This window comes from Fringilla coelebs (genome assembly GCF_963513975.1).
Source record: "Fringilla coelebs genome assembly, chromosome: 3".
Classification (NCBI taxonomy): Eukaryota; Metazoa; Chordata; class Aves; order Passeriformes; family Fringillidae; genus Fringilla; species Fringilla coelebs.
The window spans coordinates 63,117,430-63,136,726 of NC_140030.1; the positions used below are offsets into that span (position 1 = coordinate 63,117,430).

Consider the following 19,297-nt stretch of genomic DNA (forward strand, 5'->3'; position numbering starts at 1 on the left):
AGAGCTTCAAGAGAACTGCTGCAGCAATATGAACAAGCTAGTTCTCTACAAGCTCATGAATCCTCTCTTTTGAGAAAAAGAAATCAAGGAATCAGTCTGCAGAGCATGTTACTGGACAATGCTGTTATTCTACCTTAATTTTTTATCTTGGAAACTTCAGTCCAACGGGTCTGCCTGTCTCCCAGCATATTTACACAACTACCTACGTCCATGGCTTCTGCTGGAAACATATGGAGCTGTTTGGAAAGCCTATACATGTGCAGACACTAGGAAGTAAAAGACATTACCTCACTGAAAATCAAGAAGCATTAGAGACAAATTCTACTTTTCAAAGAGGCAAACAAAATTCATTCTCCACTGTGTTATACCATTTGCAGAGTAAGTAATGGATAAAACACATCATCTGTCCCCCTTTCCATAGTCGAGACCACTGTGAAATGCAGCTTCGCAAATCAAGCCTTAAAACTTTAAACTCAGCTGATGTCTTTGAGTAAGATCTATGCACAGCCCACAGCTGGATGTCAGGAATAAAATCTCTTCATTCTCACGCCCCTCGCTCCCTGCCACCCTGCGTTTCAAAGCACTGTGGTTTCACCTGAGTAAGATGCTGGAAGACGAGTTTCCGGAGGCGATCCTGCGTTCTGTCCGACGTGTCGGACAGCTCTCCCGTTTGCCGGGCAGAGCCTGGCGGGGGCTACTTTGCGGTGGGCAGCGGCGGGGAGAGCGGCTTCCCTCTTCCCTCCCGCTCACCACGTCGTGCCCATCGCGCTCAGGGGCTGGGACGCCGCGGACGGCGGCGGCGGCTCCGGGATCCGCCTCTCCCTCCCCCGCAAGATCCCCCTCGGCGGCGCGGGGCTGGGGCGAGGGCACGGGCGCTCGCAGGAGGAGGGCGGGGCGGGGCGGCCCCTCGCCGAACCAGGTATAAGCCGGTGCTGCGGAGTGAGTGAGGAGCGGGCTCGCTCTGCGCCTCGCCCCCGCCCTCGGCGCCGCGGCCCGAGCAGCACCGGCGCCGCTGGACAGCGCTGGCGGCTCCGCGGGGGCGGCGGCCGGAGCGCGCATTCGCCGCGGTGGCAGCGGCGGCGCGCCGAGGGCGCTCCCGGGGACGAGGCAGGGGGCGGCTGTCCCGACGGCGTTCTCTGACCCCAGGGTCCCCTCAGGATCTCCTGCCCACCGGGAGAGGCTCGTCCGAAGAGCTGAGGGGCAGCGCACCGGAGTTCTTATTTCCCTCCCCGACCGCTGCTCCGGCGGACATTCCTCTGCATTTCCTAAGGGAGAAAACTCGGCAGAGAAGGGGTAGGAAGAAAGGCAGTAGAGAAGGGGGAAAGTTGATTGACTTGCACAGAGGTGAAGCTTTGCTGTGCCTCCCACTGCGTTTTGCACTGGAGACCTTCAGGGCACGCGAAGCTGTAGGATGGAGCCAGAGCCCCCGCCCGAGCTCACAGCAATGCCCCTCGGGGAGAATGGGAGTGTCCGCCTGGTGCCCGACACAGCCCTGCTGTCCCCGGGGAGAGGCACGGCCGTGTTCATCATCCGCTGCGTGATCCCTTCACTTTACCTGCTCATCATCACTGTCGGCTTGCTGGGCAACATCACCCTCATGAAGATCTTCATTTCCAACAGCGCCATGAGAAGTGTGCCCAACATCTTCATCTCCAGCCTCGCTGCTGGTGATCTGCTCCTGCTAGTGACCTGTGTGCCCGTGGATGCCTCCCGGTATTTCTCTGAAGAGTGGCTCTTTGGAGAAGTGGGCTGCAAGCTCATCCCTGTCATCCAGCTGACCTCTGTTGGTGTCTCTGTCTTCACCCTCACTGCCCTCAGTGCTGACAGGTAGGAAAGTTGGGCTGCCACTTCAGCTCTCTACAATTTGAGCTAAGGCTGGATGAAAGGTAAAGCACCTCTCTAGATAAGGCATCCCTGGTTTGCAGTTCCCTCATTCCAACCTGTGAGATGCCTGTGCTTCTTCTTCCCTAGGTGGTACTAGTTGAAGTTAAAGGATATCTGAAAATGGCTGTGCCTGGTCCCCAGCTTCCAGGGTGTCAGCTGCAAGAATTGAGTTTAGCCCTGTCTTCTGCACCTCTGGGATGGTTCTGTAACAGTCTATATATTGAAATTTTGGGTAACTTAGGTAATTAGGGTAAGGTTTTAGATGCCAGATACGACCCTTGCCAAGTCACAGTGTTGTGTCTATGGGCAGTGAGTGATTTAAACCAGGTTAGGTGCAGATGTATTTTTAATCAACTTATTTCTTTCTGCTGAGAAGGTGTACACATGTGTGCCTGTGTCTGTGCCTTAGTAGAAGAGCAGGTTACCAGAGGTGACTGCCAGAACTAGCTTAGCTTCTGGGAATTCAGGGACACCAAATTTCTCTGTTTTAATTGTCAGTCTTAAACTTTTGTTCAGACTATTCTTATTATCTTCTGAACTTTTAGAAAAGAAGGAAAAAAAATAAAAAGGAAATACCCCCAAACAAACTAGGAAGTAACACTTTAATCTCCCTTATTTGTCAAATTAGGAAAAAACAAAAAACTGAATCCCCAGTTTTTCCTCCCAATTACTGTGAATGGGTACTTAAGAAATTTATAGCAACTGAGTGCCTGTAGAACTGTGCTTAAGGCTCTGCAAGACAAAATCTTGCAGTGTAATTGCAAACTTAAATTATATAAATTATCTTTATTTTTTATCTGAGCAATCTTTTTGGGCCAGAAATAAAAATGTTTAATTCCTTCTCCATAGACATTCATCTATTTTCTTTTGTTGGGTTTTGAACTGAGCCACTTCATTATATTGGTGCATGATGTGAAGAGTTGAGTTTAGAAATACATCTTCACACTTAGAGTAATGTTTAGGATGTTAATGTTTAAAACTTTTAATCCTTTATTTTCTGTTGTTTTTTTCTTTTTTTTTTTTTTTTTTTAAACTAATTCAGTCCATTGTTTGATTTCACTTGAGGGTAGTCTTCAGTGAACATTAATTTCAGCTTTGTTTGAATCAGGACCTCAGGACCTAAAGTACTTGTCCATAAAGACTGTAAATTGTGAAAATGGATTATGGTTTTGAAGAAGAGATTGCAAAACACATCTTAAAGTGAACACCTGTAGCTCTCTGATTACCTCAGTTGAATAGTATTTCAAAATCTGTCCTTACAGATCCAAGGAAACCCTGCAATTCTCTTTCTGCTCTATTTCCACTCCTTCATATCTTGTGGTGTACCTCTTGTTTGAAAAGGGAAGGAGTTAGTGGAGATCATTTCTCTAGAGAACTGTAATGTGAGGCAATGCTGGTGATTTAATGTTTAACGATTCATTCATTTGCCTTTTATATAGCTTTGGAACATTTGCTGTTTGATTTTTTTTCCAGATAATTTTATATCCCTCTTTTTCTATCAGTAAAGAGTCAAGAATTTATAGTGCTGACTCTCTTTATGCCTAATGTATCCAGAATCACGCATAAACAGTTACAGTTTTTTTGCTGAGACCAAATAAGCTCATAATAAATACATTTCTCCAGCATTTTGGACTCCACAGTATATGCCAATGTCATAAATGGTTATACTAGGAATTTATAATGTTTATTTAACCTTTGTAGTTTTATTTTAGGTCAATGAGATAAAAAAAAAACACCTTTTATTTTCCAGTCAGAAGATCTTCCACTGACTTCAGAGATCAGTCTCCTAGGGCCCAGGAGACTGCTGAGTGAAGCTGGCTGACCTTTCAGTGGTGTCTGGGTTGGAGTCAAATCTACTCTTTGTACAACACTTGTGTTGGACTAGAGGGGAGGCACTTTTGTGGAGGGGTTTCTGTGACACTAATCTATAGCCAGATTCTGATGTATGTTGTAACTAGATCAGTTGTGTGTGGTTATGCTGGCAGATCAGAAGTGTTGGCAGCATCCTGCACCCAAGAGGTGCTGAAGAGGTGGTGCCTGGCTGTGGGCAGTGTTTTCTCCAGATAAGTGAATGTAGGGTAGGATGTTAGCAGTTTGTAAGCAGTGATGCCACCAAGAGGGATCTATTATAATCCAGTATTTGGTCTGGTACACAATGTCTTCTTAGTGGCCCCTTCTTTCCCAGGTAATGTTCAAAGTACATTTTAATATAGGCTAATTAAAGCCTTTCCTGCTTTTTGCTCCTTGTAACCATGAGACTGTATAGAGTGCCAGACATTGATTACACTAAAGAGCAGATTTAGGAATACTTAGGATTCTTTGGAGCATGCTTGTGTAAATTAGGATGAGGGAGGTTGTCTTGGTTTCCACAGTCAAATTAATACTTATTGTTTATGTGGAAATTCTGCATAACGTTTTCCTTGTGTGTGATACATTTAATGTAAGTAGCTACAGAAGCTGCAAACTCCGAATGATTGTTGCCAACAAACTGAAGGAAGAGAAATTATATATTACTACTTTTACTTTAGTAAAAGTAGTAGTATATAGTTGCATATGTATATATTTTGTAAAGTTGCTTGATTTCATACAGATTTTTTTGTCATGGAAATCCTCAGCATCAGTAATGTTTTCAGTGTGACAAACATGCCCCTTTTATTTGGATACTTCATTATCTTGTATTGAGGTTATTTGAGTTTTAATTTGGGGGTTTTATGTGTGTGTGTACAAATGTAATATGTAATTTTTAACAATACTTTCCAGACTTCCCCTCCATGCAGATAGAATTTAGCAGTATATCTGCCTGAGGTTGCCCATCCCCATCACAGGAATAGCAGCTGGTTCTTCCCACCCCTGAGCTCCTGGAGGTCTGGCTGCCAGGTGTGGGGAGAGGTGCCCTGCTGGAGCCCCACACGTGTTGGGGCAGAGAGGGGTGGGAGGTCAGTGGTGCACGTGGGGATGGTGGCAGCAGAGATGATGCAGTGGTGGCACTGGTGGCACAGGGTTTTGGTGTCAGAGCAGGATGCAGTCTCCCTCTCTTATGGGATGGAGAAGGCAGCGCAGGAGATGTGCTGCTGAGCCAGCTGTCCCTTCTCACTGCCATGCAGGATATGTAGGGACAGCAACCCTGCCCCTCATGGCCACTGAGTTTTCTCTACTGGGGAGAAACCAGACCACCTCTACAAATCTTAATGTTTCTCTTGCTTATAAAACCAAAGAAAAAAGTGAGGGTGGGAAACAGAAAGACAAAACTTAATAGACTGGACAACAAATGAGGAAAAGGAAGAGGGCTGAAAGAAAAAACTGTACCAAAAAAAGAGGGGAACTAAGGGGAGTGTAGGATAGAACACTCCCAAAAGCACCCAGTACACCCTGGGCTGTGCATGATAAGCAGGGATAAGTGCCCAGAGCTGGTGCACGACAAGCAGGGATGCACTTCCTAAAGATGTGGTGGGACAAGAATTGAAGAATGGGGCCTTGATGAGCTTGTTTCTCCCGAGTCCATGGACTGCAGTTTTGGTAAGGGCTAATGGATGTTGATGAGAACATCTCAGGACTTGGTGCGGCCTTAGATAAAAAGGATAAAAATAAAGAAGTCAGAAGTGTTTGCCAGAGGGACTGCAGCATGACACACATGAAGAAAATGTGTGCTAGCATCTCCTCACTGCAAAAAGGGCAGAAGCCAGGGATGAACCTGACTTGACCCATCCAGTGAATTTGCTTACTGCTGCACAAAGTGTTTTTCCAGTTTGTGTCTATGATGGACCGTACATTTAGCTCAGAAGGCAAACTGGGCCCATTAGGGATTCTCGTATTTTTCTCAGGGTGAGGGAATCTTGCTGTTTTGTGCATGGGAAGGAATCTAGCTAGGGTAAGAACTTAAGCAGGGCATTATGGAAAGGAGTTTCCAGGATGCTTTTCAGAGTTAGAGGTCTGGATGACATTTTAACCTTGGTGTGGAGAGCTCTGGGTGCAGTGAATTAAGGCTGGGTGCTACAATGTACACCTCTGGCGTTACTGCATTATTGTGTGGTACCTACAAAATTCCAAGGCATCTGCAGTGAACAGCATTTGGAGGAATAAACAGCAGCCCCTGCAAACGCTTTAGATTTGTCCCATATAGCCTTTCCTTTTCTCTTTAGCTGTCATTTATGCCTCATTTTTTAAGTGATCTGTAAAAATAGGATTAAATTTAATTCTGTTTCTTTTCCTACACTGAATTTTATTTCTAATGAAAGATTTAAATGTGTTAGATCTAATGCAGTTCTGCTGCACTCTAATGGAGACAGCAAAGTCAAACTCACCCGACTACAATTGGAATAGCATCGTATTTGCTTTCTTCCTAAGTCATGTGACATAAAGACACCTTTGATGAGACAAATACTTGATTAACATGTAACAGTTGGAAAATTTAAATTCATACTTAAATAGCTAAATATAGTGCCTGAGATGATTAAAATGTATTCTATAGATTTTCATAGCTAAACTATTTGTTCCTTCTATTTTTTTCTTTATATTTGTTTGAGATTTGGGAGACTGCAATCTGTATCTAGAAAAAGTCAAAAATTTTTTTTGCAAGTTTGCACCCTGTGCTGACTTCTGATGACATCTGATAGCAAAATCTGGTTTGGCTCAGTTTGCTAGTCGATTATCTCCTTTTTTTGGGAACTTTGGAAATATTCTCAAGTGTGAAAAGCTGCCCTACTACCTTCTGCCAAACCCCTTCTTTGGGTTTTTCATTAGTAATATCACTTTAATGAAAACCTCTTTTTCCTTTTCTTGCACTTTATTTTTAGTTTCTTCTTTTATTATGGCAGATGCTGATTCAGGCTGAAATACAGGGATTGAAAAAATATAAAATCCTCATTTCTTATTACATGTAGTGGAGCAGGTGAAGCAGGACAGTGGACATGATTTCCTTTTGAGCTCTAATAGCTGATAGTCAGGAACTAAGGACTCCTTATGAGTAAAATTGTATTAAATGACATATTGAAAGTTACTTATAATTAATCAAAGAATAAATAAAAAAATAATCAAAGGTAAAATGGAAGATTATAAGTGAAAAACTATGCCTTAGCATTATACAGTAGATGGGAAAACAAAAATATATGGATGAAGTAGAACTATGAGATTCTATAAATATTTATTTTAGATACCCTAACACTTGAGGTAAATGTATTGAATGAATGAATTAGTGAAGTACATTAAAATAAATGATGGTCCAGATGTTTCTCTCACACGAGGCTACAGTACTATGGTTGTAATTGTGCAATAACAGGCAATGCAAAAGAAATTTAAGAGAGGTTTGGCAAGCTTTGTCACATTTTTTCAACTTGCCTTTTAGTTCATATATGCAAACTTGACTCTCAAAATAAAGCTTCCCAGAAAACCTTTGTCAAATGAGACAATGAGGCCTGTCCCCACCCAATAATTTTCCAATTAATTTATATCTATCTAATGCAGATAAAAGGAGTATGATATAAAATATCCCAGAAAAAAAGAGAGATAGCAGAACTACCCCTTCCCCACTATGTTTAGACCTAGAGATTGCAGAAAGAATTTTATGTCTGGAGTAGATTAAGGAGTTAACTATTCTAGGGTAATATTGTCCAAGCCAGGCAATTCGAATCAGCTGTTGGAGAAGTTCCTCTTGTGACTGGCTCTGCACAGCTGAAAATGATTTCTCAGCAAATAACATTTTCCTGCCAAGCTGGGCAACTATTTCTCAAACTTCTTACAGGCACATGCATCTCTTAAACTCCTGCCTTTGTGCATGTCCTGTGTGTACTCTCCAACCCATAGAGAAACAGCTTAGGTTGAGGATGGTGAAGTGAGAAATGGCAGTGGTGTTTATCCCAGTCAGTGATCAATGCAGTGCCTGTGCCGAGCTGGCAGAAGACACTTTGTTTTAACTACTGCAAATGCTGGTGTTTAGATTGCCTTTTGTAGGCTGCAACCTAAACACAGAGAAACTGCTTCAAAACCATCCCTCCTGTTTCCTGCTTCTTTGAGCTATTCGGTAAAACCTGTGTCTGTGACAGACAAAATAGCTGCTACACAGCAGATCCAGCCCAATTCTTAACAAGCATGCATATCACCATTCATTTATTTTATTTTTTTGCTCCTTAGCATAATGTAGTACATGATTCCCTTATCTATTACACTGCAATGGGCTATTACGAATCGGAATGCTGGAATTCTCAAGTCAGCATTTAGCAGATCCTCAGAAATGATGTCAAAGATCAAGTATGCTGTAGCAATGCTTTGTCTAGGGAAAAGATTTCACATGATAAGTCTGTTAGAGAATAAATAATACATCTCTGCAGTGTGATGGAACTCTTCAATATATTCCTGAAAGGGATAATTTAATTGAATCTTCATTTTAAATTGTTAAATTACAGAAGAACTTGTGTATTTATGATATGAGTTCTGCTGCAGAACCAGACTGTGTATTTCTGGTGCTAAATTATTTTATTAGTTTTTATCTGTATTAATGAAACAAGGTATTTGTAGTCGCAATTCCTAGGTCTAAACATGTTCCACTAGCAACTTCTAAACCATTCTAAGATTCAGTGTAATTTAACTGTGTAATTACGAAGAGCAAGTAAGTTCTTACAAGTTCATTAAATTTGTAGAAATAAGAGGAAACCTACTTTGATGTCCATTGAAGAGAAGCATATTTTGGAATTAAGTTGACACAGCTTTTCAGGTAACAGAGAAAATAATCACAAGACAAACAGTCCACAAAAGCTTTTCATAATTGCATCTGCTGCATGTAGATTTGTGTGTTTCCAGGCTTGTATAAGCAAATATCAAAATAAAATTGTGGTGTGTGTATCAACATGAGAGAAATGGGTTATTCTGATATGTTATTATATCTCATATAATTTTGTTTTTTCCTTCACATGATTATTTCAAATGTTTCATTTTTTTCAAACTGCTTTTCATATTTTTTTTTTAAGACTAGTTTCATGCTTGTGTTTGGGCTCCAAGTTTGTTTGATTAAATGTATTTTAAGGGTTACTACATTAACTTTTCCCTCTATGGAGTTTTTATATTTCTTTTTCTTTTTTATCATGGTGTGTACTTGTTTATTTTCCATCTACACTTATTTCAGGGTAGACCAAGATCAGAACTTGCAAATAAAATTGAACTGGAAATGTTTTTAAAATTGAGAGAGTAGAACTTTTAGATGATAATACTGGAGCAAATCAATGAATTTGCTGATTTTTGAATTTAGAAATTAGAGATTTAGGGTCTAGATTCTCAAATGGGAAAATCTAAGTCTGTTCTAGGTATATTAATAGAGGTTTGGTTATTTAATTCTTTCTGGCTTGTAACATTTCTAAAAATCATCTGTAATGTTCTACACAACACTATGTTATCTGCTGTGGCCTGGATTATAACTGAATTCATCAATGAAATGGGAGAAATTGTTTTGTAATAACAAAATCTTGATAAAGGTAAAATGACACTAAGCATATTTTACACTTGGGATTTCTTCTTTCAGACACTCTAGTTTCTGTAGTTAATATTTTTCTTGACCTTCTGATCCAGCACTGATGATTTTATGAGATTTTTTTCATTCAAGTATGTATAGATATTTTTGCTGAGAGACGTGCAGTAAGCACATAGTAAATATGCAGACAAGCATGCAACTCTGTCTCATCAATCTAAAGGTTGGGGTATCGATGGGATTTGGATCAAACTCATTTGGAGAAATGGATTTCACTTTTATCAAAGTTCTTTGACCCTTCAGGATTGAGACTGTAAACCCTGAAAGAATTAAACAAGGCTAGTTGTTGTTTTCTAAGCTTTTTTAATAGGAGAAAAGAGATCTAGGGGACAAAGCCAGAAAGTACCTATGCTTGTCCAGGCTGCACATTGCAAGGCCTAATATCTAGCCTAGGTACTGACTTTCTCCTCATCCCATCCTCCCCTCCTGAGCATAATCTAAATCCAGAATTCCAGACTAGTGTTGGAACGGGATAAATTGTTGAGAAAGGTGGTAGAAGCCAAGAGAATACGCATGCTAAACTTCCTTATACTTCCCCCTGGGAAATAGTATATGCAGTTATTTGTGTGATGCAGCAGGCTAAGAATAAAGTTCTCTGCTCACAGGTGAAATGTTAATTTTGAGCCTCTGTCTAGCAGCCTGGGCAATGGCTCCCAGACACCCTGGCTGCACGAATGGCCCCATTTTGTTCCTGGAGAGGCACGTGCCAGAGCTGCCTTTGCCGTGGCAGTTTTGTGAAGGGTGATGACTTTGGTGTGCCCCAGCCATTATTTAAACATAACTTTGAGATCAGACCCCTCAACCTGGCTGTGCTTAGTTTCAGGATTGTAAATGAAGTTTAGGTGCAAACAGAGTAGGTGCAAACTGCAATCTGGGGAGCTCCTGACGTGCACAGCAGGGGAAATACGACTGCTTGCTTATTTTCAAAGTCAAGAATGGGCACCGTGGGTTGGGATGGGTCAGCCATTGTGTAAGGCTGCTGGATGATGTTTTCAGGCACCTGAAAGTGTGGGGGGCTTTTTTTATGCACATATATATGTCTGTGTATATCTATCTATATAGGCACAAACCCATATTCAACAGAACCAGAACATGGGACTGAGGACTGGCAGTCAGACACTGGTCAAACTGGTTTTGTAAAGGTCCATGATGAGGTTTTGACATGGGTCAATCAGTATTCTTTAAACAATTTCTAGGCATGATTCAGGATTAAACAAAAGCCCAGGGCCCATTACCAGCAGAGGTGTAAACTGCCTAATTTGTTTGGATGTGGTGGTCTTGTACTGGGCAATTAAAGAGATTAATTAAATAGTCATGGATGTCTGGCCAATGGCACTTGGCCTCCAGGCCTAAAGATAGACTGTGGCACTGTTAGGTTTGCTCATAGAGATGTAGCATCTTTATTTGATTTGGTTCCCCTCTGTCCTCTCCTCCTTCTCACAGCAGAAACTTAGAGAAACTGCAACTCTAATGAAGACCCATTAGTCTTAAGATACATTAAAACACGTTCATCAGTGACTTGAAATCATCAAACCTAAATTCACTGGAAATACTGACATTTATGAACTTTTCTGACTAATAGCTGGTGAAACAACTTACTAATATTGCTTTCAGGAGCAGAATTGAACAAATGGTAATTAAGGTACTTTTAACTTGTGCTATTAACTAGTGCAGATATCAATGAATGGCTTTAGAGAAGTAGAAGTAAAGTCCAGATTGCAGGCAATGAGCTGGCATTGCAAGATTTGCACGAGCTTGTAAGAAGCATAGTTAGCTAATGTGAGGCAAATAGCAAGTAGCAGAAGTAGAAAGAGAAGAAAAAATGAAAGAGAAAATTTCTCCTCTGAAACACTGGGTGGACAGGACAGGTAATACACTTCATGCAGAAAAAAACCCTTCCACCATCTGGGAAACTTCTGGTTTGATTCTTTTCAGGGTAGAGAAATCATCAACAAGTGTTGAACTGTTATTGATAGTTTTTGGCTCAACAGAGTGTATTTTTACAGAGTGGAAAACTTTTTCCACTTAGGAAAGTCTTAAGATTTTGCCCCTGAGAAACACAGAATGCGTCATTGACACTGACTTTAAGTGTGTTTGCACATGGTCTTCTAGTCTGCACTTCAAACACTGTTCATTATGTTCACTATCAGACCTCAGAGATGCTCATTCCTGAGTAAATACAATTCTTTGCTCTCAAGAGATAAGCATAGAATAAAAATATTGCTAGTACCTGAAAAAAAAAAAAGAGAAATGTACTTTACATTGCAAGAATATAGAAGAATGCACATCTCAATTCCAGCGATAAAATGATACCACCATGTTTTCAGCTAGATAAATTGTTGCCCTCTTAATGATTCAGCTGGAGTTGGGCCAGTTGAACTGCCCATACAAGGAAAAGGACTTTGGTCCCATCCAAAATTTCATTTTACTGTAGAACATGATATGAGTATTTTTAACAAATACTGATTGTACAAGCAGGTTTCTTTTTTGGATATATTTATAAGCTTTTATGTTGTTAAAATTTTTGTGTTTGAAAGCACCATGCAGGGGCACAATAAAAGATTAACATATGAATGGTTTTGATAAATTACTCTAGTTTGCAGGAAATGCAATACAATGGCACAGCAACATCACTTTGAAAAGCTTATTTATAATGAGGCAAATAACAAACCCCTCCAGCTTCAGGATTAAAATGAAAATTCAAGCAAAGTAATGTGAAACTTCCCTGCCTGGCTTCTAACACTTCTTTATTGTATTTATTTTCATTGTGATTTCATGCAGGAAATTAGGTGATAATTTAGGGTCCTATTTGTGGTAGTTACTATGTAATCAGCAAGAAGAAGAAAGTCCTTGACCTGGAGGGCTTTTTAAAAAAGGTCTAGAGACCATGCAGAATCAAAAGGGCAAGGAGATATTGAGGCTAATCTAGTTAGAATGGTAGGCTATTTTCCAGTGGCTGCCTAAGTATTGACTAGTTATTTTGGGGCTTTCTTTTTAGTATTTTTTAAGGTCATCACAACAAAGTACTGGAGAAGAAGAGGTAGGAAAACAAAGGAAGGACAGCATAGGTCTAGTAAAGGAGCACCTGCTTTTGAAATCAGCTGTGTGGGAGGGAAATAGCATTGTAGATGCAGCAGAAACAGTAGAGCTTTCCATTCTAATTTGGAGCTGAGAAATACCTTTAGAAAGTCTTTGAAAACAAAGATTAGGAGAAGCATATAAAATAGGTTGGAGTTTAGAAGGTAGCACAACGTTATACCTCTGGAGAAAGAGGATGTTCTTTTCATGAATTTATTTTGGGATTGTGTAGAAGGGAGGAGATTTTTTTTTTTGTGTAGTGTTTTTTTCACATTTTAAAGCAATCTGCTGAAGGAGAGTGGGCAAGTTTGTGCTTGTATCTGTTGGCAGAAACCACAGCTTCAAAGGCAGGAAGAGTTTCCTGAGTTGGGGTCCCTTTGTCAGCTGTGATAATAAGAGAGGATATAGGAAGACAGAATTTGCATGATGGCTTTTAATTAAAACCAAATGCATATTTACAATTATTTCTGAACTTCATGGCAACCTATAATTTGCTCTTTTTCATCAGTGAAGCAAAAGAAAAGATGAATTTACTTACTAATTTGACTAATTTGCACTGTTAGTCTAATTTACTGACATTGTTTTTATTGATGGAAAACATGGTCTTTGTAATTTGAATGGTTGGTGGTATGTTTTAGCCTTTTCACTGGTTTTATACAAAAGAAGAGGTTAGGTTTTCACTTTGGGATCACTTCTCATTACATCTACATTTCATTTTATCTGTAACCTGTTTCTTTTCACTCCATAGCTTTTTAAAGATATAAACAAGATGACAGGTTTTTTGTAAAACACAGTACATTTTTCTTGACACTGAGTACGGTGAAGGGCTGAGTGCCTAGGAAGAGTGTCACCTTGTAGCCACTAAAGTAGCAAGCTGAATGAAAGAAGAGGTTTGTTTTGCGCTAAACTCAGCTGTTTTGTGAAAAAGGGCACCCTGCTTCAATGCCTTTCCACTTGGAGTAAGTTATGGCTCAGGGAAAAGCATATTATTTGCTCAAACAGCAATATACACCAAAGTACAAATATATGTCACATCTTCTGCTAATGTAAAGACTTGTGAAAAATTCTTCCATTTAGAGATTAACTAGGCCAATTTGCTGCTAAAACAACTATTTGTGACATGGTCATTTACTTGGGTCATAGGACTGTGGTTAAAATATTTTGAAGCAATGAAATGGAAAAGGAGAGGAAATAAAAATGTACTACAAAATATTATTTTTATCGTGTCCTCCCCCTACCCCAAAATCCCCAAACCAGCTCTTCCTAAGAATGCAAACTTTTTAAAAAATGAGCAGATGTAAGGACTTGACATTGCCTCAAAAATAGAGGGTCTGTCTTTATGTAATGAAATAAAGGCAGACAGCAATAGGAAGCAATTATTTAATAATGAGGTCACAGTTTGTGCTGGGCAGTATTCATGCTTTGTGCAGAAACTTCTGTTCTTCCTATGGCAGTATAAAGGCTTTCTTTACACCTTGGTGTCCAGGGAGTTTCTCAGTGTGTGTCAGCAGAAATGGTAAATATAAATTAACAGAGACAGTTTGCTGAATTTTGTTTTCTACTCCATGATAGGGGTGAAAACACAGTAAAAATTCTCTTTGAATTTAGAGAGGATATGAACATTAATAGCCATTATTTTTAATTATTTAGTGATCATATGATTTGTCACAAACCTGAGAAAGAGAACCCTAAGGCACATTTTGACTGACATATTCTGTGAAGGAAAGGTTTCCTTGGGTACTGTTGCAGTGCTCTGCTCCAGATGTTTTCATGGCGTAACCAGTTGCAAACATCTGCTTAAGGTGTTGAGGGGCTATGAACTACCTGTCAGGCAAATTAGCCCTGAGGGGTGTTTGGGATCACAGCTCCATTTTATCAGCATTCCCTTCAGCAATCAAGTTATATTTGGGTATAAACTAATCCTTGGTAAGTATTTAGACACTTGCTCATCCCCGTACATATTTATACATCTATGGGCATGTACATCTAGCTACATACATGGACATGGAATTTTATCACAAAGTAGAGGCATCTAACTTACTGTTCTCCTTAATCTAAGCCCATTGTGTAGCTAACAGAGGGAAAAACCAAGCACCCTAGAGGGAGATTTAATATGCCTAAAATATGAATCACTCTTTGAAAGTGATTTGAAAGTCTCCAAAGACTGCAAACATCCGAGGATGAACAAAGTTATGTACCTGGAGTATGAACCTCTACTGACTCCCCTTATTCTGTTAAACTTTTCCTTGAATATTAAAGGAGAATAATTTTTTCCATTTCTCAAAACTTTTGCTCTTTCAGAAAAGATCACAGCCATCCCAAATCAAATTGAAAGTAGAACCAAAAAAAATTAATGCAGTTAAGAAAAATCCCCTGAGCTTCCATATTGCCACGGCTTAGACAAAATGAAATGTTTCGTTTAACCTTTGTTTAAGATTTAGTTTTTAATAAAAACATTGAAGCATAATTTACTTACATTTAATAAAATTTGAATAAATTAAAAATTTAAGTAGGGCTTTAAGGTATCCTTAAAATATTTTTCTTAAATTCTATTTGTCCTTATAACAATTACATTTTCTTGCGGAAAGTTTGACTTTGTATCACATCCTGGAATGATTTTTTTAAATAAAAAAATTCCTGACCAAAGTCAACTTCTATTAATTTATTTTACTTTGCTCTAGAGTGATATTCCCATTCTCTGCAATTATTCCTGTTTCCATTGCAGGGGCTATGAAATGATCGGTTCCACAAAGGTTTATATGCAATCATACATTATGAGACAGTTTTCCAAAATGCAGCCTAGACCAGCAGCTTCCAGCTATTGATGTGGGAATGTTTACTTTATGTAGGAGTTTAATACTTTCTGCACAGGCCGTTGGGGGTCATAAATGCCTGGCTTTATGAGGATGTGTATGTTCCTCTGAGAGGGGCTGGCAGTGTGCTAGGGTGGGAAAGTTCTGGTGGCAGCAAGAGAGAGCCCTGGGCTTCAGGAGCCAAGGAAAGAAGGAAGAAAACACTACGTGTGCATGTGCTGAACATGTGGAGTATGGAGGTAGGATGCACATGAGGAGATTTGCCGGGGGTATTTGGAGAAGCCAAGGGTAGAGCCCTGGCTGATTCTTCACTTTCACCACGCTGGCACAGAATGGGCACCTACAGCCACAGGTTGTATCCAGGTCTTCTTCTGCCTCCTCTGATGAGTGTATACAAAATAATGTGGAGATTAAGAGAATGTAAGTTAAAGAAAGATTAAAAGCTCCTTGACATTTCAAATAAGAAAAAAATATGACATTATTTTAATCAAAGTTATGAAGTAAACTTTTGCATTGCATGTTGAATTTGAATACTTTTTAATTTGTATCTGCATTTTGGTCAATTTCAGGTACAAAGCAATTGTAAATCCCATGGACATCCAGACCTCCAGTGCAGTGCTGTGGACTTGTCTCAAAGCCACTGCCATCTGGGTAATCTCCATGCTCCTGGCAGTTCCTGAAGCAGTGTTCTCCGAACTGGCTCACATCAATGACACAGATAATGCCACTTTCACAGCATGTATACCATACCCCATGACAGATGACATGCACCCAAAGATCCATTCGGTGCTGCTTTTCCTTGTGTATTTCCTTGTCCCTCTTGTAATTATCAGTATCTACTACTATCATATTGCAAAGAGTTTAATAAAAAGTGCTCACAACATCCCTGGGGAACACAGTGAGCATTCCAAAAGACAGGTAAGCAATTTGCTTTTTACATCCTGGTAAAAGATTTGTGTGCTGTATACACTTACAAATGAAAGCCAAGGTATTATAACATCCAAATTGTTGGATTTTGCAGAGGATTAGTTCAGTTTCCACACAAAATAAACCAAGGATTATCTCAAGATTTTCTTGTTTTCGCAATTACCCAATATGAAGACCAGTAGTAAATGAATATGAACAAGGAAAATTGTAAATTCACTGCCATGAATGCACATTCCTAACAGCAAATGAGATTAGTATATATGTTTGTATGTGCTGTTACTGTAACCATTACTTGTATTCTTACTGAGGAATGATGTGTTTGTAGTTAATGATGGTGGCTTCACCCATCTCTGTAGGCAGTCATTTTAGGAGAGGAATCTTACATGAATGTTTTGAGAATTGTCCCTTTTTATTTGTGCTTGGAAATGAGAAAACTGACATAGGCAGGGAAAGCTTTACTTAGGGGATCTAAGATTCTTTTCAGATGAAGGAAGGCTGGAAATTTGAACATAGAGCATTAACTGATTTTTTAAACTTTCTTGGATACAATACTGAACTTGTGCTTTTCCAATATCTTTTCTGTTAGAGATGCTATAAAACTCTTGGTATAGGTTCTGTATATCTTTGAGACAAACCATTTTGAAATGCTGGACAAAGCTAATCTTCCCTGTAAGGCACAGGAAGCAACAAGATAGTAACATTAGCAGGAACACACATATGGACAAACAACAACTTTTGCAGTGAAAGTGCCTCAGCTGCTTTGCAAAAGCAGTAGTACTGATAGAAAAATAATTATGCCAATTTAAACATTTTTGAATTGTTTTCTCTGCCAGTAATTTAGAAAACTACTTCCATGCTCTTAGGAATCTCTTTGCATGCACACATTCTTTTTGAAAGACTACATTCCTTTATGTCCTTTTTTGAGCAACATTTCATTTCTACTCTAGTCTGTTTCTTGTCAAAAGTGCATACATATTAGCACTTCATGTATTATTTTATTTCCCTGTGAAATATAGAGAGCCTTTTGGCTGAACCCTCTGGATGGAAACAATATTTAATTTATACCACATTTCTGAACCCACATGTATTTTCAAAGTAAGAACACATTTTTTCATTCTACTTAGTTTTTTTTCTCTTTGTTCATCTATGAGGCTCTGAAGAATAAAAAAATCTGGTGGACTTACATATCTCCCAGCAAGAGGAAATAAATTCAGACTATTGCTATCAGCTCATGTTTCTTTAAGCCAAGTGTAATATTCACACTACACTTCTGCACCTTTTACTCTGCTCTTGCAATCTGTCTGAATGCAAATTCTACCAAATTTGAATGTTAGAGTTTTCCCATCTTTTTTGATTTCCCCAGTTTTTTGTTTAGATAGACCCAAGAAAACAATTTAAAGATTAATTTCACAGGTTTTGAAAAAATGTTAGAATAAATTCACTTGTTTGGTTTTCTTTCCCCAGAAAATTGAGCAGAGTAGAAAACTTTCCTTCCTCTGCAAAATTACATGCCTGATATACATAACAATCTTTTAGGAGGAATATGGGGAAACTTTCTGCTTCTCTTTGGTGCCTTCTACCTGGCCAGTTTATCTCCCTCTCTCAGTTTGGAACCTCTGTGTAGGCTCTTATCGTGCCATTTTTTCATCCACTCTCAGTATCTACAATGTAATCCGTTATACTTTAGCACTGCAATTAAGGTACGTTTTGAGAAGTTCTTGCAATTAACGGAACCTTTCACCTTACCCTGGAATTAAGATGCTTTAGATGGTGTAATATGATTTTGGTGGTTTCCCCAGGAGAGAGGTGCAAGCTGAGACCCTCAGTGAAAAACAAAAGGACATAAGTACCACTGTGTAGCTAACACCCTAGTAAAGTCTATCTCATGATGCCTCTAGATTTTGAAGCCAGAAGCTATTTCTAAATAGCTCTCTAACTAAAACTTAAGTTTCGAGCCAAGCGCTGAGATCTCGTCAGAAAAGGTTACGTTTCATAGCACCCTTTGGTGCATGCATACAGGCTTTTAAAAAGCAATGCTTCCTTGGGTCATGATTCACTCTTGCTGTGTGTATCATATGGAAAGAGCAACCTTCTGTAACTGCAAAAGGTAAGAAAGTTCACTGAAAGTTAACTGAAAGGGGAAAAGGAAAGTAAATGAGATAGCAAAAGTAATTCAGGCCCCGAAGAAAGCATTTTTGCTGGCCTTACTCATGACAATTGCTGAAGCTAATATAGCAAAATGCTACATATCTTAATTAAGTCTGTTGTGTGGGGTAGCTCTGTTTGTTGTTGTTCATTTGGGTTCTCTTCATCTTTTTAGATGGAAACTCGGAAGCGTCTGGCAAAAATTGTTTTAGTTTTTGTTGGCTTCTTTGCTATCTGCTGGTTTCCTAACCACGTGCTATACATGTACAGATCTTTTAATTACAATAAGATTGATCCATCGATGGGACATATGATTGTTACCTTAGTGGCCCGAGTGCTAAGCTTCTGTAACTCTTGTGTCAACCCATTTGCACTGTATTTCCTCAGTGAGAGTTTTAGAAGACATTTCAACAACCAGCTCCGCTGCAGGAAGAAAGCTCAGAAAGAGAGATCTGCCAGCTACTTGTGCAACTCTTCTGCCATTCAAATGACTTCCCTGAAAAGCAACACCAGGAACACAGTAACTACCATGACACAATTGAATGGGCACATCTTGAAACAAGAAATGTCATTATGATCTAATGAGTGTGATTTTTGACTGTGAAACAAATCTGAACTTTTCCTTTGCAGCTTGTAAGTCACTTTTGGCTCTTGTTCTTAGACAGTCCTCAGAAGAGAGGCTCTGTAAAATTCTGGCCAATCTGAGGTTATTTCACACTGTCTGACTCTTAGAAGTGAAGAGTATGTTTTATTGAGTAAACAAATCTGACTGACATAATATTGTACTTAAAAGGAGATGCTGATATATGTTTAAGATAAAGGAAAGCAGTGTATCTGATAAAACATTGCTTTAAAAAGTATAGATTTTCTGATATGAAAGTATAGATTTTTTGATATGCATTTTTAACTGAATATTGATCCAGGCTTATGTTTTGCT

General features: G+C 39.4%; 1 protein-coding gene across 1 annotated transcript; it reads left to right on the forward strand.

The window, feature by feature from the left end:
* Positions 1-1,411: 1,411 nt before the first annotated feature.
* On the forward strand, positions 1,412-18,937 carry NMBR (neuromedin B receptor; the record flags this gene model as incomplete). Its single annotated transcript, XM_084202871.1, has 3 exons — positions 1,412-1,827; positions 15,858-16,206; positions 18,536-18,937. 3 exons carry the CDS (start codon positions 1,412-1,414, stop codon positions 18,935-18,937), a joined length of 1,167 nt encoding a protein of 388 aa, XP_084058997.1.
* Between the last annotated feature and the right edge of the window lie 360 nt (positions 18,938-19,297).